The sequence below is a fragment of the Dipteris shenzhenensis genome, chromosome 31, assembly GCF_047967505.1.
Source record: "Dipteris shenzhenensis isolate YYH24624 ecotype China chromosome 31, Dip_SZ_1.0, whole genome shotgun sequence".
NCBI lineage: Eukaryota > Viridiplantae > Streptophyta > Polypodiopsida > Gleicheniales > Dipteridaceae > Dipteris > Dipteris shenzhenensis.
This window is the reverse complement of record NC_141626.1, coordinates 29,708,174-29,735,945: the sequence shown is the minus strand read 5'-3', so window position 1 is coordinate 29,735,945 and position 27,772 is coordinate 29,708,174. Positions and strand designations below refer to the sequence as shown.

Below are 27,772 nucleotides of genomic sequence, written 5' to 3'. Positions count from 1 at the left end.
AAGTAAGTTCACTTGCGGGTGGACATTGAGGGGGGGTGTTAGATATCAATGCTCCACTCTCGTGTAACTACACAAGAACCAGCTAACTCTACTTGTAAGCCCCCTATATGAGGAGAAGGCATTTGAGTAGCTCAGTTATCCGGTAGGTCCCGGTTTGGACACCAGATGGGGGCCATGTGTGGTCTAATGGCTGGACGGCTTCAGATAGAGTTGGCACACCACTAACTAGGCTACATGCAAGTGCGAGAAGGCATCCCTTGACTAACCGCACTGAGGGTAGACAGAGCATTTCCCGGGGCAGCCCACTCTCAGGTTGCAGGGCCCGTTTGGAGCCTCAGATGATCTCGGATGGCTCTAGGCCGAACGGGCACCATAAGTTAGTTGCTCTGTTTTGCGCATCGATTCTATCGTATGGTCGGTGGCCTATTTCGGGACTGACCCCCAGTCGACCATTTTGGGCGGACTGGGTCGGTCACCCAATTGAGCCTAACCAACTATGATTGGTGGCTATATAAGAGCAAGCCCGTGAAGCCCATTTCATCACCGGCTACAGCAACCCTGATTCCTTAGCATCCAGCCTCCGTCTTCTACTATTTCCAGCACGCCATCGAAGCTTCTTTCACAAGAGCGCACGGTTGGGAGGCAACGCCATCTATTGTATTAGTTCTACAGTAATCAAATTTTTGATTCTCCATACTATCTTGTTTTCTCTCTTGCGTACGAGATCCTGTTATCTGTTGAGCACAGATGTTGTATTATTTTCTTACAAATATAGCTACATGGCATGACATGTAAAATGAATACAAACACATCATAGATATAAATAAGGACAAATATAACAAACTTATTCCAAAATTGCTTTCAACATCAACAAGCAGAACAACATTTGACACGTCATCAATGAGCCAAACATCCTCCGCAAATAAAGAAAATTATGACGTTGGGATTGACATGCAAAATAAAGAGAGGCCAAACCAATTCCACAACACTTCATTGCTAACGTACAGACTAATACCAAACAACGAATACTACAACTCTTTGCATATGCTCAACCATGAACAACATCTGCTTGTAGAAGACGTAATGTTGAAGAAAAGAGTATGGCCAAAGAAGCGTATTCATCTTTTTCTCACTGGCAACGCTAGTACAGGGAAAACCTTCACTTTGATGGCTATTGTTCAAGCATTGCTAATGCATTACTCGCTCAAAGAAACCTCAAATATAGAACTCCCTAAAGTTCTCCTTCTGGCATATACCAGGAAGGCTACCTACAACATTGGTGGGACAACAATCCACGTTGCTTTGCATTTGCCTTTGATTGCATCCCACTACACAAGTCTTTCAGCAAAGGAGTTGCAAGAACTCTCCCAACATTACAAGGACCTTGAGCTAGTCGTTTTCAACAAGGTCTCTTTGATTCTTTGTGGAGATCTTTGTCAAGCAAGCCCAGCCAAGGACTCATGGCTCTTCCTGGAACAATCAAATAACATGCCAATGATATCACCATATTGGAAAGAAAATGTCCTACTATATGAACTAATCATGCCAATGCAACAAACCAACGAGCAATACATTCTCCTCCTGAACAAAATACGAATAGGTCAATGCACATTGCAAGACATTGACTACATAAACAAGCATTACCTAAGACAACCATTAGAAAAAGAAAAAATTCCCCAATTATTTTACACTAACGCTTCAAAAGATGTTCACGACAAAGAAGTTTTTGACTTGTTGCAAGAACCTCCACACACTCTACAATCAAATGACACAAGACACAAGACATGCAACAAAACAATTACAATCCCAACAACAAACCCAAAGAGCATAGGCGACCTCCTGTACGACACTTTGCATTTGAAACCTGGGATGATAGTTGAAATCTGTCCAGGGAGCTTAGACATTCCAGATGGTCTAGTAAATGGTTCCGATGGAATATTCAAAAGCTCTAACACAACAACAAATCCTTTTTAACAACAACAACATAGGCAAAAGGGCAAGAATGGACAATGCACACCTTTATTCAGAAGACATGCCTTGCACATGGACTCCTATACATGTAATCACAAGAGAATTTCAAATAAGGAATAACTTCCTCAACACAATTTCACGTCATCAATTCCCAATACAACTAGTTGCTGCTAGGACTATCCATCGTTCCCAAGGATTAACAATGGATTTCCTTGCCTTTGACCCTTCTTTGATCAAGTCACATGGTCTCACATACACAGCGCTTTCCCGTATCCGCAACCCTGACAACCTTTTCCTCATCAAACCTCTCCTACCCCAACACATCAAAGTAGACGTGCATGTCCTACGAGAGCTTGAACGCTTGAAGAACAGTTAAAAATGGATTCCAGAACAAATTAGCTTCTTCACAAGTACCACAAAATTCGAAACAATGCAATCCCTTTACAGACGTGCTCTTACATCCCACTTGCAAGACATCCTATCCGACAATCGCATACTCTCAGCCACAATCTTATGCCTTCAAGAACTACATGTAAGCAATTCAACAAGACTTGCATTGCTAGGATTCTCATGAGTTCAGAGGAATATTGGGGTCGGTCTTGCCACATGTCACAGCTAGCGTGTCCAATTGATAGAAGAAAAATAAATTATCGAGAACAAATGCGAGTGCTTGCTAATAATGTTCACACAAAATAAAACAAACAACTAAGTTGTCATAAACGTCCACAAATCCCCTACAACACCAACCAAGACACTAGTATCTCTGCTCCTACAAAACATCCTCCAAAATATTACGACGTCAATGGCGACAACTATCATAGGAGACTTCAATATTGACTACAACACCTCAAATTATAGTAACACAAAACTACTTCAATCATTCGCATGAAATATTACAACATGACACAATTAATCAAGGAACCAACCACTACCCACGAATCAACTATTGACTACATTTGGACAAACAACCCACAACAACACAAACTATTTGGAAGAAATTATATTTATTGGTCTGACCAATCGCTTCTGTACAGAAACTTCATACTCTTCATGGAAGGAAGGACTTATGAATGTAATTCACCTTGTTTACAAAAGAGTTAGTATAGAGTTAAAGCTGCCTGAAAGGAAGTCTTCTTCTTGTAAGAATGCCAACAGTCTTCTTCTTGTAAGAATGCCAAGGATTTAATTTCCCTTAAGCTGCTTGATTCCTGCATTGGTTGTCCAACTCGATTCGATGGTAGTGAGGCTATTGGAAGCTTGATCCCTGCACTGGTTGTTCCACTCGATGGTATTTCTGTGATCATTCTCTATCGAATCCTTTGTTGTCTTCAATAGCTCTTTGCTTGCTTGTTCAATTATTATGACCTCTCAGCTTTTGCTTCCCCTCCTCCCCAGCTATTCCATTTGTGCTGGCAGCAGATATGGACATTTTGTTCACACCAGTTTGCCTGAGCTTCAGGATGGTAAGAACATCCATAGCCCTTCCGAGGAATGCTTACATGGGCTTTCCTTGTTTCAGACAAACAATCTGTTGCATATGTATATGAAGCGTGGCAGCATGGCTGATGCTAGCCATGTATTTGACAGCATGCCGATACGCAATGTGGTCACATGGAACATTATGATCCTGGCGTGTGCAAAGCGGGAAGAGGGTGCAAGGGCTTTGGAGTTGTATATGCGGATGCACAAGGAAGGTGTCCGACCGAATGATCGTACTTACGTTGGTGCGTTGACGGCTTGCAGTAGCCTGGCAGCACCGGCAGAGAACGGGCAAGTTGTTGGGGAATTTTTGAAAAGAGGTTGCTTGGCTAAAGGAACAGCCATCCACTCCCAAGTATTGAAGAGTGGCTTTGAGTCGGATGTATTTGTGGGAAACACATTGGTGAACATGTATGTGAAATGTGGGAGCATGGAGAATGCATGGCATGTCTTTAAAGAATTGCCTAATCGTAATGTCGTCACGTGGACTACCATGATCCTGGGGTATGCCGAGCAAGAAGAAAGTGTGCTGGCTTTCGAATTGTATGTATGGATGCTTCAGGAAGGTGTCCAACCGGATGATCGAGCCTTTGTTGGTGCATTGAAGGCTTGCAGTGGCCTGGCAGCATTGGAAGAGGGGAAGCAATTTGACTGGAAATACGTAAGAATAGGGTGCCTGCTAAAAGGTAGGGCCATCCATTCCCAAGCTGTAAAGAGAGGCGTTGAGTCAAACGTGTTCGTGGGCAGCACCTTGGTGGATATGTACGCAAAATGTGGGAGTATTGAGGATGCAAGGCATGTCTGTGACGAATTGCCTTATCGTAGTGTGGTTACGTGGAATTCCATGATCCTGGGGTATGCCGAGCAAGAAGAATGTGTGCTGGCGTTGAAATCATATTCACGGATGCACCAGGAAGGTGTTCGACCGGATGGTCGAACCTTAGTTGCTGCGTTAAAGGCTTGCAGTACCCTGGCGGCACTTGAAAATGGGAAGAAAGTTGGTGGGAAATCTGCAAATATAAGATGCTTGGTAAAAGGCAGAACCATCCACTCCCAAGTAGTAAACAGTGGTTTTGAGTCAGATGTGTTCATAGGAAATACCTTGGTGAATATGTATGCTAACTGTGGGAGCCTTGAGGATGCAAGGCGTGCCTTTGACGATATGCCTTGCCGTGATGTGGTTTCATGGACTAACATGATCTTGGGGTATTCTGAGCATGAAGAAAGTGAGTCGGCCTTTGGACTTTATGCAGAAATGCAAGAGCAAGGTCTATCACCAAGCAGTGTCACCTTTGTTGCCATCCTGAAAGCTTGTGGCAACACAGCAGCTCTGGAAATTGGAAAGGAGCTGCATTTCCAGATTACCAGGGTTGGTTTTGAGACTATGACAATTATGGCCACCAGTCTTATTGACATGTACGCCAAATGTGGGAGCATGGTTGATGCCCGACAAGTGTTTGATGTCTTGCCCACAAGGGATGTTGTAGCATGGAGTGCATTGATTGCAGGATATGCCCGCCAGGGAGAGAGTGTATTTGTGTTTCATTTCTTTGAAAGAATGAAGCAGGAGGGCATATGTCCAAGTGGGCTCACTTTTCTTGGCGTTCTCACTGTATGTAATCATGGGGGTCTAGTAGAAAAGGGTCAGGTGTACTTTCAAGCCATGAGCGAACAGTATGATCTTATTCCGACCATTGAGCACTATGCTTGCATGGTTGATATTCTCGGCCGTGCAGGCCGAGGAGATGAGGCAGTGGCAATGGTGGAGAAGTTGCCTGTACGACCTGATATTGATGTATGGTTGACGGTATTGGGGGCTTGTCGGAAGTGGAAGAATGTAGATGTTGGAAGGCATGCCTTTAAAAATTTGGTAAGACTAAACAAAAATCTTCCTGAAACGTATGTCTTGATGGCAAACATATATGCTGATGCTCCCATGGAAGAGGATTTGATAAGATCTAGGTTATGAGGGGGAATATTTAAGCATGGAAGAAGCCAGGACATACATTGTGAAGGGGGGTAGGAGGCATTCCAAGGCAAAGATACAATTCTTGCCTGATCTGGACTGTATTGAAGGAATTATGCTGTGAGGAAATAAAACATCCATTGCAGGGGCACAGTGAGAAGCTGGCAATTGCTTGTGCTCTAAGTAATACAACCAAGGGGGACATACATGTTGAAGATCCATTTCTCTCCCACAAGCTCTCCTGGGTATTGTGTCAAATGGTTTCCTGAATCTACAGAACACAATTTGCCCAAGATGCGGGTCCCCTTTACAAGTACACGGGATTAGAATGTGTTTTTTGTGGGGAACTTTGGTGACAACAGTGCATCTATAGCAATGTTTGGCTCTTATGACGTCTGTTCAGAAATGGAGTCTGTGTTTGAGCATCGGATCGTAGTGTGCATTAGTCGTAGTGTCAGCATACCGGATAATATCTTAAGGCCATGTTTGTGGGGAGGTTATGAGCTGGACTGTCAGAGGTCAAGGTACCAATGCCCCACATGTGAGTCCCATATGGAGAGGACATCGGGGCTTCACACCTATTTTGTTTCCCTCTTTAAGGGGATTTTGTGCCCTTACTCTCCACTTCTGTGGGAGATTGATCCAATGGCTTCATAGATACTTATTTTCAACCTTGGGAGGGAGGAAAATTGAACGGAAGCAATGACCCATTGTGGAAGGTAAAGATAAGGAACCACCGATTGACAAGGTGGATTGGGAAGGTGAACACAGGTTTGGAGATGAAGGCAAGGTGACAATTGGCGCCATATGCAAGATTGTAGCACCTATAGAAACGGCTGAGGTTGAAGAAGGAGAGGACACGGACACCAAGGCTTTAGGATCTCTCTTTTGACAAAGTTTAGAATGATACCATTAGTTAGTGATCAGGTGAACCTGGTGTTTCATAATCCGTTGAAGCATTAGGTCTTCTGCCACAGCATCCAGGAGCTGTGTTTTCTGCGAGATGGCTGTGGATGTTGTTGATGAGATCTTCAACGATAATGAGTTGCTGACTGAGGCAGTTGTTTAAGGCCATTCCATTGGTGTTCAGTTGCACGACACTGAAGGATTTTATAGTTGAGGGACTTAGTGTTGGACATCGGCGAGCCATGAAAAGATGCTCAAGCCATATCTGGACTCGGGGTAGACATTGTGGATATATTTCCAATGGAAGGGAACTCATTATATAGGCATAGCAGTATTTTGCATCTTAGGGATTCTGGTATGTACATTACTCAAGACGGCAGTTTCACATCCGGTGGGTATTGTGCTTCTGAATGGGGTAGAGGTTTGGATACATCCCCAGCTGCTACTTGGAAGAAGTCAATCTCTTCAATCAGAATAATATTCATTTCCATTATCCAGCTTTGAACATCTTGGGAAAATTGTTCTTACCCTTCTAACTCCTAGGGTTTGTGACTCCTTTTCACTCGACGAGAGATATCAGGGACATGTGCCTCCCTTTCTTCTATGGAAATTGTCATGGACATCGATCCACCATTCACACTGAAAAGGTGATGGCTAGAGATGATTCAACGTCGATCCACCATTCACACTTGAATCACTATCAATGGTTCTCCTTTTGACGATTGTTCTTTTAGCCTTTATCAAGATAATTGGCACTTCATCATTGACTTGTGGTGCCTCATAGTGTGTATTGTAACCAATCTGTCCTCGCTTTTTTCTTCTTAAAATTGAACTTAAATGGATTCTCGATAGTAGGCAGCCGACTGGAATAAAGCCTTATATATGGATATCATTCAGTTTTGAAATATTCCAAGCTATGGCATCTCGTTGTCTTATCTCCTTTGTTTCTTCATTTCACGTCTAGTAGAGTTTTTGCATTCTGAGGTTTGCTGTGCATCTACACTTAATAGTTTTATTATTTTATCCTTATTATTTTGCCTTCCTCTTATTTTGATCTAAGGTCCTCAATCATAGGGTTGATCTTTCTCTTACGGATTGCAGTCTTGTGGTTTATTCTTGGGTGGTTCTCTTCTAGTTCCCTTCTCATCTAGGTAGCCGCCACTGTTCTTTGTTCTTGAACTTACATTCTTTCTTGTCATTGCCACATTTCAGGACAACATTATAGAACTTAGACCAATACTTAGTCTTTGTACAGTCGGGCTTCAAACACTTGCACCACTATTCATTGAAGCTAGGTGCCTTGAATGCCAAATTCTTGGAGGGCCTTCTTCAATTCCACAACAAGATTCTTCTTTTGCTCACAGCGGGGAGGTCTCCTTCTTAGCTTCCTCATCACGGCTTTCCTCGTCTTTCTCAACTCTCTTTTTCTTCAAGATGAAGCTTCCCTTTGTTTGAGATTGATTGATGCAGTATGATTTCATAATTTTCTTTCAGAAATCGACATTCTTTAAGACAACCTACAACACTTTATTTTAACAACATGACTAGCGAACATCTAGCAAAGAATCTAGTTTGTAATGGCAGAACGAAGTAACTAGCGAACATCTAGCAAAGAATCTAGTTTGTAATGGCAGAACAAAGTAGGTTGAGGTTCATTATCATGAGGGTTGAAGACCCACTCAGTCCCATCCATAGCTTTTATCGATTTTTCTTGGTCAATAGATGCAACTCAAAGGATGATTATACGCACTGCATTACCTTCCTTGCACTTTGCATAAGGCAACATAGTAAAGGTTCAATCAAAACCTTTAGAAGCTCTTAGAGGATACAAGATGGTAATCAATGAAGATGTGTCAACTCGACTCGCATGCGACATTTGTTGATCCTAGATGATAAAGCCATGACAAGTTTGTTGAGCCAAGATTGAATGACAAAACACTAGTACATCTCGCTTTGCCATGACAAGGTTGTTGAGCGAAGATTGAATGAAAGCCACTGAATCATCCTCTTTCATCTCCACACTACTACCCCAGTCTACATGTCTAAAGTCATAAAAGTTGATATCTAATTATGTATCATTGTGAGTCCATAATCCCATGTACCTTTGAGATACCTGAAAACTCATATTGTACTATCAAGATGAATCCTTTTTGGGATTTCGTATGAATTGGTTAAGAATACTAACTGAGTAGGAAATGTTGGCCACTTGATTGTCCAATAAATCAAGTTACCAATGAGCTGTCTATACTTGAGAGAATATATATTGAGAGCTCTCATAAGTTGATACTCTAAAGTTTGTTTCCATGGGAGTTAGCAATGGTGTACTTCCCATGGGAGTTGGCAATGGGTGTACTTCCCATGTGTCAACATGATGCCATTCAATTCTCCATATTATTTCTATAAAAAGGAAAAGAGTGGAGATCTCCCATGTCTTTCATGTCAAACTTAAATGTAAGTTGACATTTGGTTGTGAAATGTGTTAGCCAACCATTAGAGCATGTGATGATAAGATCTTCAAGATAGAGCACAACAAAAATAATGTCTTATGTTGTCTTCTTGATGTAGAGTGATGGATCAAGATCTGAATGACAATTCATACTCCTTGAAAGGTTTGGAGCTTTATTTAGTGGTGATAAGATGTTCTTGGTCCACCCAGTGCTCGCCCAAGCTCTCACATCACACTTCTCTAGCTCTTAGCAAAGCTCACCTCTATTTGTTTTGAGTTGCCCCACTTACTGTGGTCCGTTGAAGTCTTTCTATTTCTGGTGTTTTTCCCTTGATTTAGTGGGGTTTCATCCTCTAGTCCATAAAAGGTTTAGATCTTCACTTTGGCCCTTCGTGGTGGCTAGATCTTCATAGTACACCCATTTCTTGAAGCATGCTGAATCTCTGGAATCGTACTCCTCTTACTCTCAACAAAGCTTGCCTTTATTTCTTGAGTTGCATCCACATACCATGGTATGCTTAAGTCCCTCCTTGTAGGTGGTTTTGGTTTTCACCCATAATCATTCACCCATGATTATTCAATCTTGGTTTTCACCCATCATCATTCACTCCTAGTGGGTGAGATCTTTCAATCCCTGATGGTCTTCTTGTAACACGAGGTCGTTTTTGTCTTTCCACAATCTTTTGTCTTTGACATGTAAGCTTCTAGTGGTAACTTTTGTCCATGAGAGCAATGAAGACTTTTAGGAGCACTACACCACCTCAATCTCTCTCTCTCAAGGCATTCTCTTGCCTTCGTCTCAAGGATTTTGTGTTGTGTCTTGGTCTACCGATTTCCCTTGCTAGTCCTCCTACTCTAGAGTGACCACATCATCTTTGGGAGATTCATACAAGAAAAGTCCTTGGATGTCCATGTCCACTTGCTCATACTACAAGAATGTAGTAGATCAAACTAAGCATCTTTACTTTTGCCTCATTTATCGCCCATCAACAAGACGACTTCGCACACATATCATGCACAAGTTTTTAGTTATATTCATTCACTAGTTCGTTAGTAATCTACCAAAATCTTGGTGGTTTCACATCATCATTGAGCACTTTGTACCCTTTTTTGCCCCTCCACCTAGATCAAGTCGTATCTCTTGATACAGGAAGAATTTGAGGGCGCTTCAAAAAGTAAAATCACTTGATTTTTTATGCTCTACGCACTCGTCACATGATGTGCACATTTTGGCACAAGTATCACTCACTTTTGAGCCTCATCTCGGACGAATCCACTCCCTTCACGCACATCAGCCTCTACATCGACGCATCTGACCCAGCACTTAAAAAGAACAAAAGAAAAGAAATTAGTTGTTGTTCTTTCATCAATCAACGGTTTGTATAGATCTAGATTAGAGTAGACTAGATTTCCATAGAGGCGACGCTTTGAATTTCTCCAAGTTGCCAATCTAAGCCATGTCCAAAATTCCCGACTAGTTTCTACTCGGAGTCATTTCCTATGCTGACATACGGTTTCACATCATCACATTACTTGAAACCTGACATTCATCAATTCAGTGAGCAATCTTCAGTGGTATTGGCACATTGTTCAGTGGGCAGATAGCACATGATTTGATTTCTCACACACATGCCATCATTGTAAAGCCTATTTGGCTATTTCACGGAATTGTGCACTTTATTTCAGCCTTGTAAAGCCTCTTGGCTATTCCCAGCATCATTTTCCACAATAATTGAAAGACTAAAATATCAAGAAAAAAATTAAAGATTTATAATTACTATAGTTTACTAGTAATAGTTAGAATGAGTAGTATCTTCAAATCCATATCTAAAATGAAAACTATCAAAATGTGTTAGTTTACTTCACATTTGCATGAACGAGCAATATTACTATTTCCATCATGAGTCATTACAAGGTGTTCTCCTCACTATTACAAGGGTTATGTGGTTTCTGGCGTTACCCATACCCACGTCTTCTCCTACCATCTAATAATGACCAGGCCTGCAAAATCCCTCAAAAATCGTTTCTCTAAAGGCTAGGCTTGCCATCGACTGAGCGTTGGGCGGGGTGACAGGTCCATTGGAATTCAAGAGGAGTAAATGCTGATGAAACTGATGGAAAACATTGGCTCGTAAAAGAAGAGGAAGATCTCAAGAAGCACGCTTTTTATATTTGTCGCCGCCGTTAAGAGGATCGTCAATAAGCCCTTGCGAATTTTCAGCACCATCCACCATCCGGATTTCCAACGAACACTAAGATACATTGATATACGCTGGTAGGTCCAAACTTCTACCAACACGTGGATCTAGCCAGCTAGGATTCAACAATCAATCCATTCAACAGTAGAGAAAAGTCAGTCGTTCACTTTGTTTTGTCGATCGGACGAGAAAGGAAGCGAGCCATCCAACTGATTGATCACAAGATCCAACCAATCTAAATTCTTTGGCAAACGAATTTCATGGGAAATTGACCCGCTGAGGAAATTAACCTACAAAGAAAGAAGTATTCTCTTTGCTCCTCACGCTTGTCGTAACGCTTGCATCGGGTCCATTGCTTGAAGCCTACAACTCCAGAATCACTCGCGGTGCATGGCCTATGAGGAATTGAAAAGTTCTTATACATAGGCATGCTGCGTGCATTGCGAGCAGTTGTTGGTCGTAGAGGAAGTGGCATTTTGATCGATGGTGAAGGTACCTTGCCTGGCCGCGTTGCTATTGAGGAACTGGCATTCTGATCAACTTATATTGCATAGGCAGGAGGGGGCACTAAACACAAACCCATAAGGCCGCTCCACAAGGTCGACCGAAATCCAATCAATTGCTTTTTCAATTGCTCCTGTCCCAACTTGAAGACCTTTTCGAGGAGAACTACACCACCAGAAACATCTAGGTCTCTCACTGGAAGATAAGCCATCCTGCCACTCGGCATCACGCTCTTGACAATGGCATCACTCTCTGAGAACTCTCTATGAAAGTCCAAACTCCCTCGCTCACTGCCTCCTCTCTGAGAACTCTCTGTGAAAATCCAGACTCCCTCGCCGATGGCAATGGATTAGCAACCCTCTTGACTCCTCACTGCAAAGCCTCCTCACTGCCTCATCGGATTAGCACTCGCAAAGCCTGTCACCTCCTCACCACCTCACCGCCTCCTCACCACACCTCACCGCCTCCATCCTTCCTTCCTTCCATTGTCATTACATCATTCCATCCTATCATCTTATCATCTTCTTCATAGCTCTCACCTCATCATCTCCTCCATCTTCTTCATAGCTCTCACCTCATCGTCTCCTCCATCTTCCTATCTTTCTCTTTGCCACCTTTCCTCTTTATTGTCTTATCATTCCTCTTTGCCACCTCGTTTCTCTTCTTCCTTCGCTCCCTTCTGCTCACCATGATATCATAGTATCTCTCGTTGCTCTTGTGCTAAAGCTTTGATTTCACGTTGATGGACCTCCTTCGTAACAAGGCACACTGGTTATTATTTTGTGGCTTTACTCCACATAGGGCGGCTTCGTCCTCCGAGACCCCTTGTTTTGCTTCCTAGCCTCAACGACAGTTTCTTCTCTGAATGGCATTCAAGGCGCGAGCTCCACTGGCGGTGTGGCCATGGGAGTGGATGGGAACTTACAAGGCAAGGCCACACAATCTGCATAGCTTCTGTTTCATCGATTGTAGCGATGGTTTCCTCATCCGTAGGAGCACGTGCCAATAGAGCTGAGGCTTACCTCACGATGCCATTTCCATTTGCAAAAGAGCAGGAGAGATAGAGAGATTGACTGTATGCTGATTGTTCCTTGGCTCCTCACCGCCTCACCGCCTCCTCCTCACTGCCTCACCGCCTTGGCTCCTCACCTCCTCACCACCTTTAATCCTCACCTCCTCACCACCAATCCTCACCGCCAATCCTCATTGACAAGTCGACCTCATTGAGAACAAGCGTGGAATAATCGAAGGTTGGAATCCTTATCGTGTTAGAGAAAATGCCTTCCATTCCTGCCCTCTCATGTTCCCACAGTTCAAATGCTATGGTGGCAGTTGGACTGCCTGGGGCAGCAAAAGAGGGAGTGCGTTAATGCTGCCTCTTTTGCTGCCCCAGGCTATGGGATGTACGCCTTTCTGTATAGTCTAATTAGTCTGCATTTTGGCATCGGATTTTATCTCCTCGGGCCCTTCACGACTTTTGCTTGCTCCATTTTGCTTCGTTACTCCATTTTTCTTGTGTTGCTCAGTGGTAGTTGCTTAGGACTTGATGGTGTTCACAGGTTTTTTGTTGACTTGGTTGTGTAGCAGCCCGAGGTATCATTTCATTTCATAGGACTTGCCGTCAAAAATTTGTGCCCATATTCTACAAATCATATATACGAGGCATGTAGTGGTTGCTAGAGTTACCCAAAGTCATGCAAGGGAGGGGAACTTGGACTGTGGAGGGTAGTAAAAGAGGCAACGCGTTAACGCGCTGCCTCTTTTTTTGCCCCAGGCAGTCCAAGACCCTCTCCCATGTGAGGCATTCAAGTGATATTCAACTCTTGAACGGATGAAAGAAGTTCACAAAACAAATGAGTGAGTGCAAGTCCAATGTTCAAGTGTAGAGATGAGAGGAAAATCTTTAAAAAACGTTATAAACCATCGGCATCTAGGTAGCATTTTGAAGACAGACCTATTTACGCTCTAGAATTGCATGAGAGACCAAAAGAGACAGTGCGTTAATGCATTGCCTATTTTGGTCCCTCAGGCAGTCCAATAGTCCCCTCCTTGCATAGCGTTCAAAAGACCATGTGACCTATCCCTCTAAGAGTCGAATAGCATTCCAAAGACCATAAGACCTGTATACCAAAGCATACTTGTAGACAAAAGATGAAATGGTCGAAGCAACCTCTTGTGAGTATGAAAGAAAGTATTGATACATGGAGGATTGAGTAGAAAAGCCTTCATGAAAGACAGCTTGAGATGACAAAAAGGATAGCACGTTAACGCGCTGTCCTTTTTGTCATCTCAAGCTATCTTTCATGAAGGGTTAATGCGCTGTCCTTTTTCGCCTCTCAAGGTGTCTTTTCATGAGGGTAAGGGGTAGGCATAGAAGTGCATATTTACCACTGCAATTCCATATATCCAAGTGTATAGATACCACTGCAAGTTAATATACTATGTGCATTGGAGATGAACCTTTTTCTTTTAGGACATAAGTGGGTGAACGTTCCCTAAACTGGAAATCAATTGCATTGGTAGATACATGTATTTTTGTCTAGATATGTAAAATGATATTTATTCATAAGTGTGAGTTTACACATGTTTGCATTCATATATGTCAGCAATTTGAGATATTTGTTTGAAGCTTTTTCCTTATGAGGTGTACACACTTCATGATCTGTTTGGGGTTTGCCCTCGTGATATGTATTGCATATGTTTTCATAAACAAAACCTTTATCATATATATATGTGAAAAATCTCTCATGTTTTTTTGAGCGTATGGATAGATTTGAGAAGACCTTTGAACCTGCCGTAGGTTATACTCTATCTGTTGTTACATGTTGTTTCTTGTTTTTAGTTTTGGTTTTTATTGAAAAGGTTTTGAGAACTATGATTGGAAAAATGCCTTGTTTTTTGTCTTTTCAGGATGACAGGAAAAAAAGGCAGAAAAGTTCAAGTGGCACATTCTACAAAGGTGACAAGAGGAACAAAAGTAGATCACAATGTTGAATCATCAGTAGGTGGAACGGAAGAGCAAGAAAGTGTGGTGGGTCTAGAGGTTGAAGTATCATCAACTCAAAGAGATGAAGGTACAAGAGTGGAGGAGGATGAGTTGGATGATAGTGAAGTTCAGGTGGAAGGAGGAGGTGATGTGATTGGCAAATGTAGGATGCTTGATTCAAATCAGTGTCCTCGCATTCCCTTGTGTAGGTTGATACCTTATGTAAGAGTGAGAGGACTTCCTGATGATGTATCTGTTGGGTTGTAAGGTGTATGCCTCAGGCACACCTTATGTTTCTATGTGTGAGTGCTAGAGGCACAGTTAGGTGCCCACAAGCACAGTTAGTGGTGGAGAGCCACATAGGATGATTGAGAGAATCTAGGAGCAGATTGAGGAGATGATTGTGGAGCTCTGAGGTCATCAGTGATGTCAGTGAGCTTGTATGAGGTGCCTACTTAAGGACCTCACTTTTCTTCATTCCATAAGCAAGTATTCTAAGTTTGTGTCCACTCTACTCTTTCCTTTCAGTGTTCCAACATGGTATCAGAGCCATTTGATCCTCCTTGAGCCCATTTCTGCCACATCATCATCTTCTTCCTCTTCTTCTTCACCATCTCTCCCTCTTCTTCCAAAAATTTGCTTGAGCTTGTTCTCCTCCGGTTCTCACCCATTTCCCATGCCCTTCCAGCTGGAGATCCATCTTGTTGGGGCGAATTTCGAGCTGCAAGGAATTGAAGAATTTCAACCTCTGCTAGTCGCCATTGTACGATTTTCATTGATTCTTCTTACTACATTTTCTCTATGCCTGCTCCTTCTTTCTCTAATTCCTTTCAGGGCAAGCTTCTCCATACCTTGGGCTACCTTGTGCTGAAATCTAAGCAGCAATGGCTGCATATTGAAGGAGAAAACAGAGAAAAACCAGTCGACTTTGTTGAAGAAGGAGAAGGCAACCTGACGCGTTTTTTTTGCCTCTTCTTCCCAGGGGTTCTACTGTGGTATACCAGCTTTCTTTTGCCTCAGAAATCCCCCTTTCTTTTGCTTTGAAGAGTGAGCTATAAGCCCTCCAAGTTCAGCTCTCTAGTTTTGACAGTTTTGACAAGCTTTTGAAAATGATGCTACATAAAATGCTACTCTAGCATTTTTGGTCTTTTGAAGTTTTCAATAACTTCAGTACAAGTGTTGCTTCAGTTTTGTTTTGACTTGCTAGACCTGGTTTTGGTTGGAAAATGTTTATTTCACCCACCTCTATGAAGCATGTAAGAAGAAGCATCATTGTTTAAAATCTAGTCACTACCCTTTGCTACATCAAGTGCTCATATTTTGGAAGTCTTTCAGTTATTTTTGCCTTGTAAGAGAGATAGACATTGCCCAATATCTGGATTAGACCCTCTCATGGCTACCATATTTAATCTTGAGAAGTTCAATGGAAAGGGCTTCCATACATGGCAAATGAAGGTGAAATTTGCATTGATGAGGGAGAACTTATGGGGACTTGTCAAACCGACTCCTACCGCTTCTTCTACGGCCTCCAATGCTGGACAATCCTCAACTCCGACATGACCGGCAAGGGATCCAGCAAGAGAAGAAAAAGCATATGGTATAATTGCTCTTGCTCTAGTTGATGATTATATACACCATATCTCTGACTTAGAGTCTCCTTCGGAAGCTTGACAGAAGCTAGACATGATTTTTGGTGCAAGCTCTCACATCTCTAAACTATCACTTAAAATCTCTTTCTTTGAATTAAAGATGTCAAGTGATACTACTTTAGTAGCTCATGTCAACTATATGCGGAGTCTTATGACTCAATTAGCTTCTTTCAACTCTCCTATCACTCCTGATGATGCTATGGCAGTGTTACTTAAGAGTATGCCTGAAGGATTTGATCACATTGTTAGCACTTTGAAGAATCTTCCCAATCCTAACCTTGAAGGCATTATCTCTGCTCTCCAATAAGAAGAAAGGCATATGGAGCTAAGGAAAGTCAATGACACTGCTTATGTTATGAAATTCCAGAAGGGCAAGTATACTCCTTGCAATCACTGTGGAAAGACAAATCACCTTTCAAAGGACTGCTTCAAAGTTAATCCATGCAAGCACTGTGGCAAGAAAAACCATAATGAGAAGTTTTGCAGAGCCAAAGCAAAGATAGAAAATGCAAATCTACTTACAGTTAATGAGCCTCCACAAGATGAGGCATCCTTTGAAGATTATGCATTTTAAAACACATCTCTATGTATGCTCCAGATCTCTCTTTTTATGTCAAGGTACTCAGCCTGGATAGTCCTCCAAAATGAATGAAAATAAACTATTGTGTTTTGTGTGTTTTGTAAACACCTGTGGTCACCTTATGATGTAGGCCATGTGTATGTTTTGTTCCATGGTACCTCCTACAGACATTGTGTGCATGTACATGTAGGGGAGATAACCATTGGAAGGTCTTTTTGTATCCCTTTTGTTTACCTTACACCCAAGGGAACCCTTGCTAGCATGAGAACCTAGCGGCCATAGATTTATCCTTGACCACCATGAGATGGCATGAGAAACTATGAGACTAGATGTATCCTTGACATAGCCCCTCAGGCATTTCCTTGAGGGGGGGTTTGTTGGGATATCTCAAGGTGTATGCCTCAGGCACACCTTATGTTTCTATGTGTGAGTGCTAGAGGCACAGTTAGGTGGTGGAGAGCCACATAGGATGATTGAGAGAATCTAGGAGCAGATTGAGGAGATGATTGTGGAGCTCTGAGGTCATCAGTGATGTCAGTGAGCTTGTGTGAGGTGCCTACTTAAGGACCTCACTTTTCTTCATTCCATAAGCAAGTATTCTGAGTTTGTGTCCACTCTACTCTTTCCTTTCAGTGTTCCAACAGTATCTTCACTCAAAAGTACATTTCAAGTGGAGGGCTATCTCCCAGAGAAAGGTTCTTTCATTCTATCTGTCTGCAAGAGTGATGGAGAGGAGATAGTTATGATAGATGATATGAGGAAGAGTTCATCTCCCACCTGGAGAGAGGTGGATGAGGAGTTTGAGAAAGATGTGATGTCTAACACTTACTTTCATTTTATGTCGCAAAAGATGTTATTTGTTTGGGAGGGCAATCATAGGACCACTGCATGGATGAGTGTTATCAAGGAAATCTTTCCTACAAACAAGAAAAGACATGTACGAGTGGTATGCACAATAATTGACCCAAGGAAAATTAGTGAGATTGCTCTCTTGGTAGGGCTACAACGAATGAATTCGTAAGTACATGGACTCTTTGAATCTTCTCCACATTTGTGTTTTATGCTACTTTGCATTTATTGATTGGGTTGTGTACTTTGCTGTTTGTTTTCTAGCATGAATGAACATGCCATTATCAAACCCAGTCTAAGGGACATACTCATAAATGCACACAACATTTGTGAGTGTGACTCTATGGTGTTTATGAAAACATTGTCTTCGAGTGAGATCAAATCAATAGAGAATTGGAGGGCTCAAGAGAGTAAAGGGAAGAAGCCATGGTTTCCATTGACAAGAGGTTATCTGGCAAGGCTTGTCTTCCAGGTAGAATGTTGCATTTGTATTGATGCTTACATCTTTATCACTCCTTTGCTTTCTCTAATTGGAACTTATGTATGTAGGTTGAGTACAATACAGAGCTTAAAAAAGCAATGGACAAAATATCTACAAAGCTACCTTTAGATCAAAGGGGAGAGGCAGAAGGAAAGTAGTGTACCATAATTCAAAAGAGAATTGTTGATAGGATGGGAAAGGTGTGAATTGAATTTTCTATACTTTGTTGCATTTATTTTGAAGTTAAGTGACTGACATGTCATCTTTAGATAGGTATTGAATTGTATAGATCCTGGTCTTGGAGAGGCTTGGTTGGAAAAGTTGTTTGCCTTGTGCTTTGATGGTACGGACTCTTGCGTGACATTGGAGAAGCTCCAACTCATTGCAAAGTCTGATTTGAGATTAGAAAAAAAAAAAAATTCCTTTCTTTGTTAGAAGCCACTAAACCTATGCGAGACATGTACTTCATGCCTGTGGGAAACCTTGAGTACAGAGGGTGTGTTTCTTCTACTAATACAAATCATCTTTCATGGTGTTTGTTTGTTTCTTGCCAATGGCATGACTCTTATTTTTTTATTATAAAATTGCGTCAACTTTTACTGTTTAGGTGGATTAGTAGAGAGATATTTTTGGAGAAGGTGGAGAGACAGTCATTGAAAGTGCTTGAAGATTTGAGGGTGATCACAACAATGGGCATGCCTTTGGATACCCAAGGATTACACATTGTAGCAATACATGGAGGATATAAAACTGGAGGGGAGAAAACATATGTTTGTGGTGCTAAGATCAAAGGAAACAAAGATGGAGAGCAAGGGTGGAAAAAAAGGAGATGGACTATCTGAGTTGGACGTGGCTGCCCATAGGGTGGTTTATAGGTATGTTGTCAATTCATTCGAAGATTCATTTTTCATTTGTCTATGTTTGTGCTGCTGATTCATGTAATTACACAATCATTGATGGTTGTTCCACTTGATTTCTTGACCTTTTGATGGTTTGGGACATCCAATTTTTTTGTGTTTCTTGGTTGATAGATATCTCTCCCACTTGGCAATAGAGAAAAGGATCTCTAACATTCCAAATTTGTGCAAGAGTTGGGTGGAGATTGGTCATGCTGCATGCATGTATCCACCTGGCATGCACCGTCTCTCTTAATGGGAATTAGCACATTGTCCCTGGTGGATAGATTTTCCTAAAGGACAAGTACTGGTGCGAGAAAGAGACTTGTACAATACTTATGCTTCACAAAAAGCCAATGAAGCAAGTAAGGACAAAGTGGAGGGAAGCTCAAGGAGAGATAAGAAAGAGAAAGAGAAACAAGAACATCCCACAGAAAAAGGTAAGGAAGATACAATATGATTGTTTGTTGATGTTGTCTTCAATTTGTTTTGACATTGCATTAATAAGTTTATGATTGTTCTCTTTCTAGATGAGGGACCATCTAGTCCTATGCGGCATGAAATGGATCACATAGAGAGTGTAGGTTAGGGTGTTGTTGTGTTCTACATATGTAGTTGTTCCTTTAACACTAGTTTTACTTGTAATTGATTTGCTTTTGCATATAGGTGGAGAATCAATCTCGGGACTTGTGAAGCAATACGTGTTCCATCGATCACAGTCACCTGACATTTCCTTGGCCCGTGGCATCACACCTTTGTTTGCTTGTACAGTTGGAGATTACATTGCAATGGGCAAAGACTTTGCTGACTCTAAAAGAATGATAAGTATGCTATTTTGCATGAGTTTTTTATTACAGTGGCTAGTCGAGATCAGGACTACAAGAGGATGCGTAAGAAGGTGAAGTGGGATTCAAATTTTATATTGCTTGATTTTCCATCTGGCTATCCACTTGATGAGAGAGGATCCACTCCTACTTGGAATGTCTTGCTCGAGGACCATGTGCAGCATGGGCTTGCAGTTGCATTAGCTTCTTTGTCTGATAGTGGTTGGTTGGCATGCATTGTCCTTTGGCAGGTAAGGCACAATACCACAATTGACATTTCACATTTTTTGTTTCCATTCTACTAGTTTTAAATAAAATTAATTGCTTGCAGGACAATGTATTGGTTGGATGGAACGGTTTGCATATGTCCAGGGCTTGGAGGTTGTCAGACGTGTGATCATTCATGACAAGTTTCCATATGGATTTTGTAGAGAACATGATAAAAGTGTTAAGGTAAGCCACCATTCCATGCATTCTATGTTTGCATTCCATGATAAAAGTGTCTTTGACAAATGTCTCCTCGTTAGTCCTATGCATGCTATGTTTGGAAGGATAAGTCCTATGCATGCTATGTTTGCCATCTTTCATGCTATAATGCTTGCTAGTTGAAGGCAATATACTATACATGTTTTTCTCCATGTGGTTTCCAGATGCAATCTTCAGTATTAGCTCTAATACGTAGAGCAAAGAAGAATCCAATAGTTTTTTGGGAGGAGAGCTTTCCACTTTTCCAACAGCTTTTGATTGATCCATGTGAAGATGTCTGGACTCATTACATACCTCCCTCTACAAGGACAATCGTGCCGATGTCTTCTCAGCTAGCACGAGGTGGACTAGAGAGGAGTAGTTTTTTTGTAGGTTGCATTATGTCTCTTTTCTGTGTTCTTGGACAGCTGGTTCTAGAGATGGGTTGTGGTACAGCCCCTCTTATGTGTGCTTGTCAGGCCATTGGCAGGCCTTGTTTTTCATTTGATTCAGACAACGGTATTGTGGCTAGCATTGTTGAGCCACTTCTGGCAGATCATTCTAGAAAATGGATCAGGTCAGAGCATGATGGAGAGGGGGAAGAAGAGATAGTGGAACCTGTCACAAACCCCTTTGATGAGGAGTATGCTACTGGCCCTGAGTTTTTTTGTTATATATTTTGAATGCTAAAATTGAGGACTTTGAAAGTGTTATCTAGCATCTTTATAATATGGTAGATAGTGAACATTTATGGGTGCCTTTGAATCAAGAAAGTACAAATTTTGATGCTTTGGATAGTGTTTGTAAGGCCTTGATCTAGCAATTGATTTTTTTTGCTTTTTATTGGTAGCGAGATGTCTTTTGTATAACACATAAGGATGACAAGTTCTTCTTATTGGAAATTATTTTCATTGTTCCACTTTGACTTACTTTCCTTTGAAATGTATGTTTTGTTGTAGTTTGTTGCCATGCTATGCAGAAAAAATGGCAAGATTCATGATAACTGACAAGAGATATGATGAGTGGCAATTAGATAAACCACATGCACGCAACTACTTTCTTGATGATGAATGTCAGGGGGATTAGAACATGGTTTAAAACACCATTTTGTTCATAGACTGATAATTGTTGTGGTGAACCATGGACACATTTGGAAAGTTTTGGTCTAGTGCATTTTGCGGGTGAAGTGGTATTTCAATAGTCATCTATGTTATGAGTTTGGTAATTAGTTTATGTTCTTCAACTGAAAGATAGGGTGGATTGCAAGTCTGATTATTGGTATGCTTATTATGACAACATCTTGCTATAGTAAGATCGGTTTCAAATTTGTTATCGGAGGAATTGTAAAAAAACTCGCTCGCTTCATTGGGCCCGCTCGCTCTATTGACTACCTCGTATTCCAAGCAATAGTCTCCAAGTGTCCATACTTCCTTGCACTCCACATCCAAAAGCATGTCTTAACCTTGCAACCCCTCCTCTCCCTCTCCTCCTCCTTCCTCCTCCTCCCTTCTCCTCCCTCCTCTTCCTCCCTTGTCCTCCCTCCTCCTCCTTCTCCTCCTCCTCCTCCTCCTCCTCCTCTTCCCTCCTCCTCCATTCTCCTCCTCCCTTCTCCACCCTCTCCTCCTCCCCTCTACTCTTACACCTTCTTCCTCTCCCACTCCTATGCTTCCCTAAACCCTTAGTCCCTCAACCCTTGAACTCAATGATCTACAAGGGAGATGAGTTCCCCGCCATGTACTCTACCTTGAACCTTGGATCCTCCTTTTGGACCTTGAGCCACTTGAACCTTCTTCTAAACCTTGGAATCTCTTTCTAAACCCTGAACCCTAAACCTCCCTCTAACCCTTAAAATCCCAATGAAGGCAAAATCCTTCATTAGCCCAATCATGATAATGCACGTTCCTTTTACACATGCTTGCACTATGTTTGCTTACTACACTTAAGCCTACGTCTCTCACCAGAGTACGACCCAAGGTCCTAATCTACACCTACACTTATACTACAAATGACCACACCGAAATATCTGTAGGTGACAAAAAGCCTCGGAACCCTGCATAATGATGAGAATACCCTACTCTTACTACAAAAGCCATGGGAAAGAACCAACATTTTGTGCCATTGTCTTGGAGACTAGCGTCTCAAGTAACGAGTAAACATACACAAGTATGTGTAAAAAACAAACTACCATGAACTTTCACAAACATAGCATTCAAGAGCAAGGAGAGTAAAACATTTTCCCTTAAGAAATGATCTTTATTTCTTAAAAATAAGCCACTTGAAGAAAAAATCAGGCTATCTAATGGATGCCAATGTGTAGAGCTTGCAAGTTTGAACATTTCACCTTTTTACAGAAGAGGAATCTGAGCTAACCATGAAACATTATAGCTCGGGAAGAGTTAGGGTTTAACCCTAACCCTAAACCGATTCTTATAGAAGCGCACTCCACCCTCTCATTCTTCTTCTTCCACATCTAGCCTCCATCCTCTTCCCCATTCCAAGCCCTATGCAAGAATCTCCCTCTCCATCAACCACCACCCTACTCCTATCCTCATTGGTGAGTTATTTCTAGCCCTTCTCACAGTGATAACCTAGCCATGCACCCATCGTCCATTCACCCTCAACAATCCTATTACATCGAGAAAGTCTTGAGAGAATGTTGTAGGTGATCATCTCCTCCTCCCTTTGAATTTCTGTCAAAGTTCTCCATTCATCAAGTTTCCACCACCCCCAACCTCCCCCCCCCTTCCCTTTCCACTCCCCCCCCCCTTCCCCTTCCACTGCCCCCCCTCTTTTCCACCACCCCCCCCCTTCCTTGTCCACCATCACCTCCCCTTCCACCACCCTTCCCCCCTACCTCCACCTCCACCACCCCCCCCCCTCCCCCTGCACCCCTCCCCACCCCCCCCCCTCCTTCACCCCTACCCTCTCCAATTGCCCACCTCCCCCCTCCACCCCCCCCCCTTGTCCTTCCCCCTCCCCCCCTCGACAGTCGATAAGAGAGCAATAAAAACCGAGCGAGGTAAGAAAAGTGAGCAGTGAAAACCAAGAGAGTACACTTTACATAGTTAAAGTCATGATTCCAACATGCAATTGAAAGCATGATGTTGCATGCCTATCCTATCAAAAGTAACACATTTAACATGCTCCATCCAAGAAATACATGGTCCATTAACAAATTAAACATTCTTGTTTTGTGTGGAAGGACATTAAGATAAGTAGTTATGTTGTATGTGAAGTCATGCAAAAAGGCAAAAATAATAAAATAAAGCAAGCATTTTCCTTCTTACAAATGGGAAAATAATAGCCAAGAACCCATCATCACCAAAGCCCTCCATCTTAAAACTATTCAGGGAGCCAAAAAATCCACCCAAAAAATTTGCAAGTACGATCTTATTGGACCTCTATAAAAGAAAGGTTTAAACTTGAAATAGGCTATATCCATTTCGTTCCACCCATACTTACATTCATAGTGGCCATATACTATTTACACAACTAGAGCCATTCACCCTTCAAAACTTTTCTATCCAATTTATTCAGGAGGAAAAAAGGATGCATTATATAACATTATTTGGATGTTGACATCTATCCTTCAAGCATGGTGATGGAACTCCATGAAACAAATTGAAGATAAGGAAAAACCTAGAAAGATTGATCATGAACTATGCTATCCATGTGATCTCAAAGCCTGTAGGTGGTTTGAGGATTCAAAAACCTAATGCAAGAATCAAACACACCCCATGATACCAATTGATACCAATCTAGTTGAATTGATCTAATAGTTTACATTCATCACATTAAATCTAAGGTGCCACATTCTCTGAATGATCCTATCCAATTAGCATTCTTCGTATATTATAGATATGACAATTGACTTAGAATCAGACAACTAGAGAAAAAAAAATCCAACAAACATGATCATACAAGCACTATAATATCGTATGGAACATGATACTACCATCACCAATAGTTTTCTTAGTTTCCTTTCAATGATTGAAGACCAAGTTGAAGCAATAAATTGACTTATAATCCAACAACAAACTGAAGCTCAGGTTGAACTTGTTGAGAATTCATCATCAATAAAGATGCAACAAACTTGTTTCATCTCTTTGATCCTTTGAACATTCTTATCTCTTTTCACCATTTCCCTTGCCATTGCTTTTGCATAGCATGGTAATTCACTACACACACACACTATACATCATAAATATATATGAATGTACAAATAGAATTAAAGTTAATATGACTATTTGTCTGTTGAACATTATTGAAGTATTTTTGCCACATATCACATTTAAGAATGCAAGCAATGAACTCTACAACGAAGCACACCATGCCCCATTCCTACCTTCAAAACAACATGTATGACAAGTACTCATCCTAAAGCATTGCATTTGACTTTCCAAAAGAAATTACTTATCATTTGCACTTCATAGTTTGACCGATAGATCAGATGGATTGAGTCTTTAATTAAGTGTGGAATAAGAGAATATCTAGATGAGTGCTAGAATTCATGTGTCTTCCAATCAAAAGAATTAAAAACACCAATAACAATAAATTGTCATTACCCCTAACCATGTTAATCACATAACTCTAAAATGTCACTAAATATTACCAAAACAAGCACAAAAGAAGTCAAGATAAAAAAAGCTCACTATGAGTCATAAGGGTTTTTGAGAGGCTCAATAGCATTCTCATCACCCTCATTGTCTTGATCAAGAAGTTCCAATCGAGCTCTCTTTGCATTGGCAGTCTGCACAAGTGGCTCACGAGACTACTCACAATGAAAGTATAATTATCAAAAGAGAAGCATGCACGCCGATTTGCCAAGCATGCTCTCATGAGAGGTGCAACACAACATCCCATCTCCATGCACAAGCCACCAGGAGGACACAAAAGGATCAACAAACACTCAATGAAACTAGCAAATCTCTCTAATGCTCCACGAGCTATCTTTTCTACGTTAGGGAGATAATGAGTCTAGTGGTCACTCATTTGGAAAACAATCAACTTGTCAAAAAGAGGTTTATTCTCCGCATGGAAAGTTGGTGGTTTATGGCCCACATGCCTCACAAATACAAGCATGAAGGATCGTGTTTGCAAGATGAAGGAACATATGTCATTGACATTTTATCTCACACCATACAATGACAAGAAGAAACTTCATGAACCCAACTCACCAACATATCTTCTCCTTCATGTAAATTTATGTGACCATATGGAGCCTTTTCTAGCACAAACACACGACAGTCCACCTCCACTCCTTGTGCACGAACATATTGTTCCATCAATGATGTAATACATGGTCCATATATAGATCATACAAAATATCCATATTGTGAAAGAGAATCCATGCTCTAAGTCTTAAATGGAAGTAAAGAGAAAGAAGGAAGTAAATGGAAGTAAATAGAAGTAAATGGAAGTAAATAGAAGCTTACCTGCCAATGCACAGATGAGGACTAACCACTCATCATCACCCAACGTCGTCGTAGCTATAGCTATGCCATACTTCGAGTGATCCTCTGTGAGTCTGTTCCATGACAGGATGCCAACATCTCTACAAATCTCAAAACCAATCAAAAAGTTAAGCAACATAAAGTTTGCAGCCCAAATCACCTTCTTGTTGCCAAATCTCCTATAGTCTATGTCTTTTTGAGCCACTGCTAAGAAAAAGTCATGAGCCTATGTGTAAACACCATTCTTCTTCCCATCAACAAAGTCCAAGCCCATGGCAATATAATCTCCAATGGAACAATTGCAAAGCAATGTGTCTCCTCGACACATAATGGGATCCATAGGTGATGGATGATGAAATGCATAAGTGACAATCTCTTTCACAACCATCCTACTTCTTGTGATATACAATATCCCAAATATGACAATATAACCTTTTCTTGCAGTAATGAAAATGATATAACAATGAGTTATTGTATACAGAGCAATTGTTTGATGAAAGGAGAAATGATTATACCTTAGTCTTGGCCAATGCTTTCCTTACTTTCTTTATCAACACGAGTTGGAATCTTTACAACAAATGTGCAAGTAAATCTGATCGGTCAATCTGCAACCAAAAATAGTTTCCACATCAATTAAACAAATTTATTAAAATGATTTAATAAACACCTTCTTCATCCTAGGGTGGAGCCTCCTTCGGTGGTGGCACAAAGTTGTAGTCTTTTGACTCCCCTTGTCTTTCTTGCTTGTGCCTTATCTTAACTTTTCTTGCTTGTAGAATATTGCATGAAGACATCTCTCTCTCTTGTAAAAAATTGACCATTGGTGAAGTCAATCCACCAAGGGCAGTGTGCAAGTTCCCATTGAGACAATGCATATTGGTTCCAGGGTACATGCAACTTGCTAGGTTCCCAAGCTCCAACCACCCTTTACACTGTCTAGGCAAATCATTCAATTTTCCTTCTTGCACCAAGTGGGAGAGATACCTTAAAGACATACAATTTAATGTTGTATAAAATTGTTAGGAAGATAAAGCAACATAACCCTAAACCACCCTTTGCACTGCCTAGGGAAATCTTTCAATTTTCCTCCTTGCACCAAATGGGAGAGATACCTTAAAGATTGTATGACATACAATTTAATGTTGCATCAAAGTGCTCACAAAGATAATGCAACATAATAGAATAACACAAAACTATACCTAAAGACCACACGTTGTGCTGCTTGATCAAGCTCTATTGCCTTCCTCTGTGCTCCTCCATCTCCTCTTCTCCCATTCTTGAGCTCAACATTTCCATCCCTGGATCTCAAGGAAGCAAACATATGCGTTCGGCCCTCCAACTTAATGTCCTCTACATATTGTTGTAGTGCATAATCTTCTGGCAAATCAAACAACCACCGCACTAGTTTTATTAAATCCCATAACAAATCCACACATCCACAAATCGATTCATCTTGTAATAATATAATCAAACCACCATGTTGGTGGCTGTTAATATCCTAATGCAACCAACTACCATGTTGGCAATCACTTCTCCTGCACTACTACCATGCTATCCTTGCACTAATGCCATGCTATCCTAAAATTTGTTGCACAATGCTATACTAAAACAATCCCCTTTAGATTGGTTATCTTTAGCCATTAGATTTCAACTACCGGGCTACTTAAAACATTTAATTACTAACATGAAGCATGTTGACACAAAATCAAGTGTTATGAGGACCATAGATCATGGATGATGGCAGGCCGAGAAAGTCCACAAGTCCAAGAAATGTTTGCAAGGTTTTTACTTTTTCAAAATACGATGACATTTTGTGGCTCAAGGAAATTCCAAACTCCCAACTATCTTATCCACCTCTCTATATAGCAAGCATCTCCCAACTCTTTAGGCTAGTCTAATGGACTATCACAGACCTCTTCACACACTTAGATCACACACTGCTTGTTTGTCTCTGTCGACTTGTATGCCCATAATAACTCCTCCTTTTGCTTGGGTTCCTCTTCACCCTTGTATTTGTGCTCTATACAACTTCGTGCCTCCATCATGTCTTGCCAAAAGAAACCTACATCATGAGATTGACAAGTACCTTAAAGGAGCAAGAAAAACAATAGCCAGGGAT

At 41.3% G+C, this 27,772-nt stretch overlaps 1 protein-coding gene across 1 annotated transcript; it reads left to right on the top strand.

Annotated features, from left to right (window-relative positions):
- The first annotated feature begins 3,331 nt into the window (after nt 1-3,331).
- LOC147881312 (pentatricopeptide repeat-containing protein At1g06140, mitochondrial-like) lies at nt 3,332-5,419 on the top strand. Its single transcript, XM_087402371.1, has one exon. The coding sequence runs from the start codon at nt 3,332-3,334 to the stop codon at nt 5,417-5,419; it is 2,088 nt and encodes a 695-aa protein (XP_087258497.1).
- Nucleotides 5,420-27,772: the final 22,353 nt, after the last annotated feature.

What these genes read in the sequence shown, in the direction of transcription:
- LOC147881312 (XM_087402371.1), top strand. Translation starts at nt 3,332, where the DNA reads ATGACCTCTCAGCTTTTGCTTCCCCTCCTCCCCAGCTATTCCATTTGT.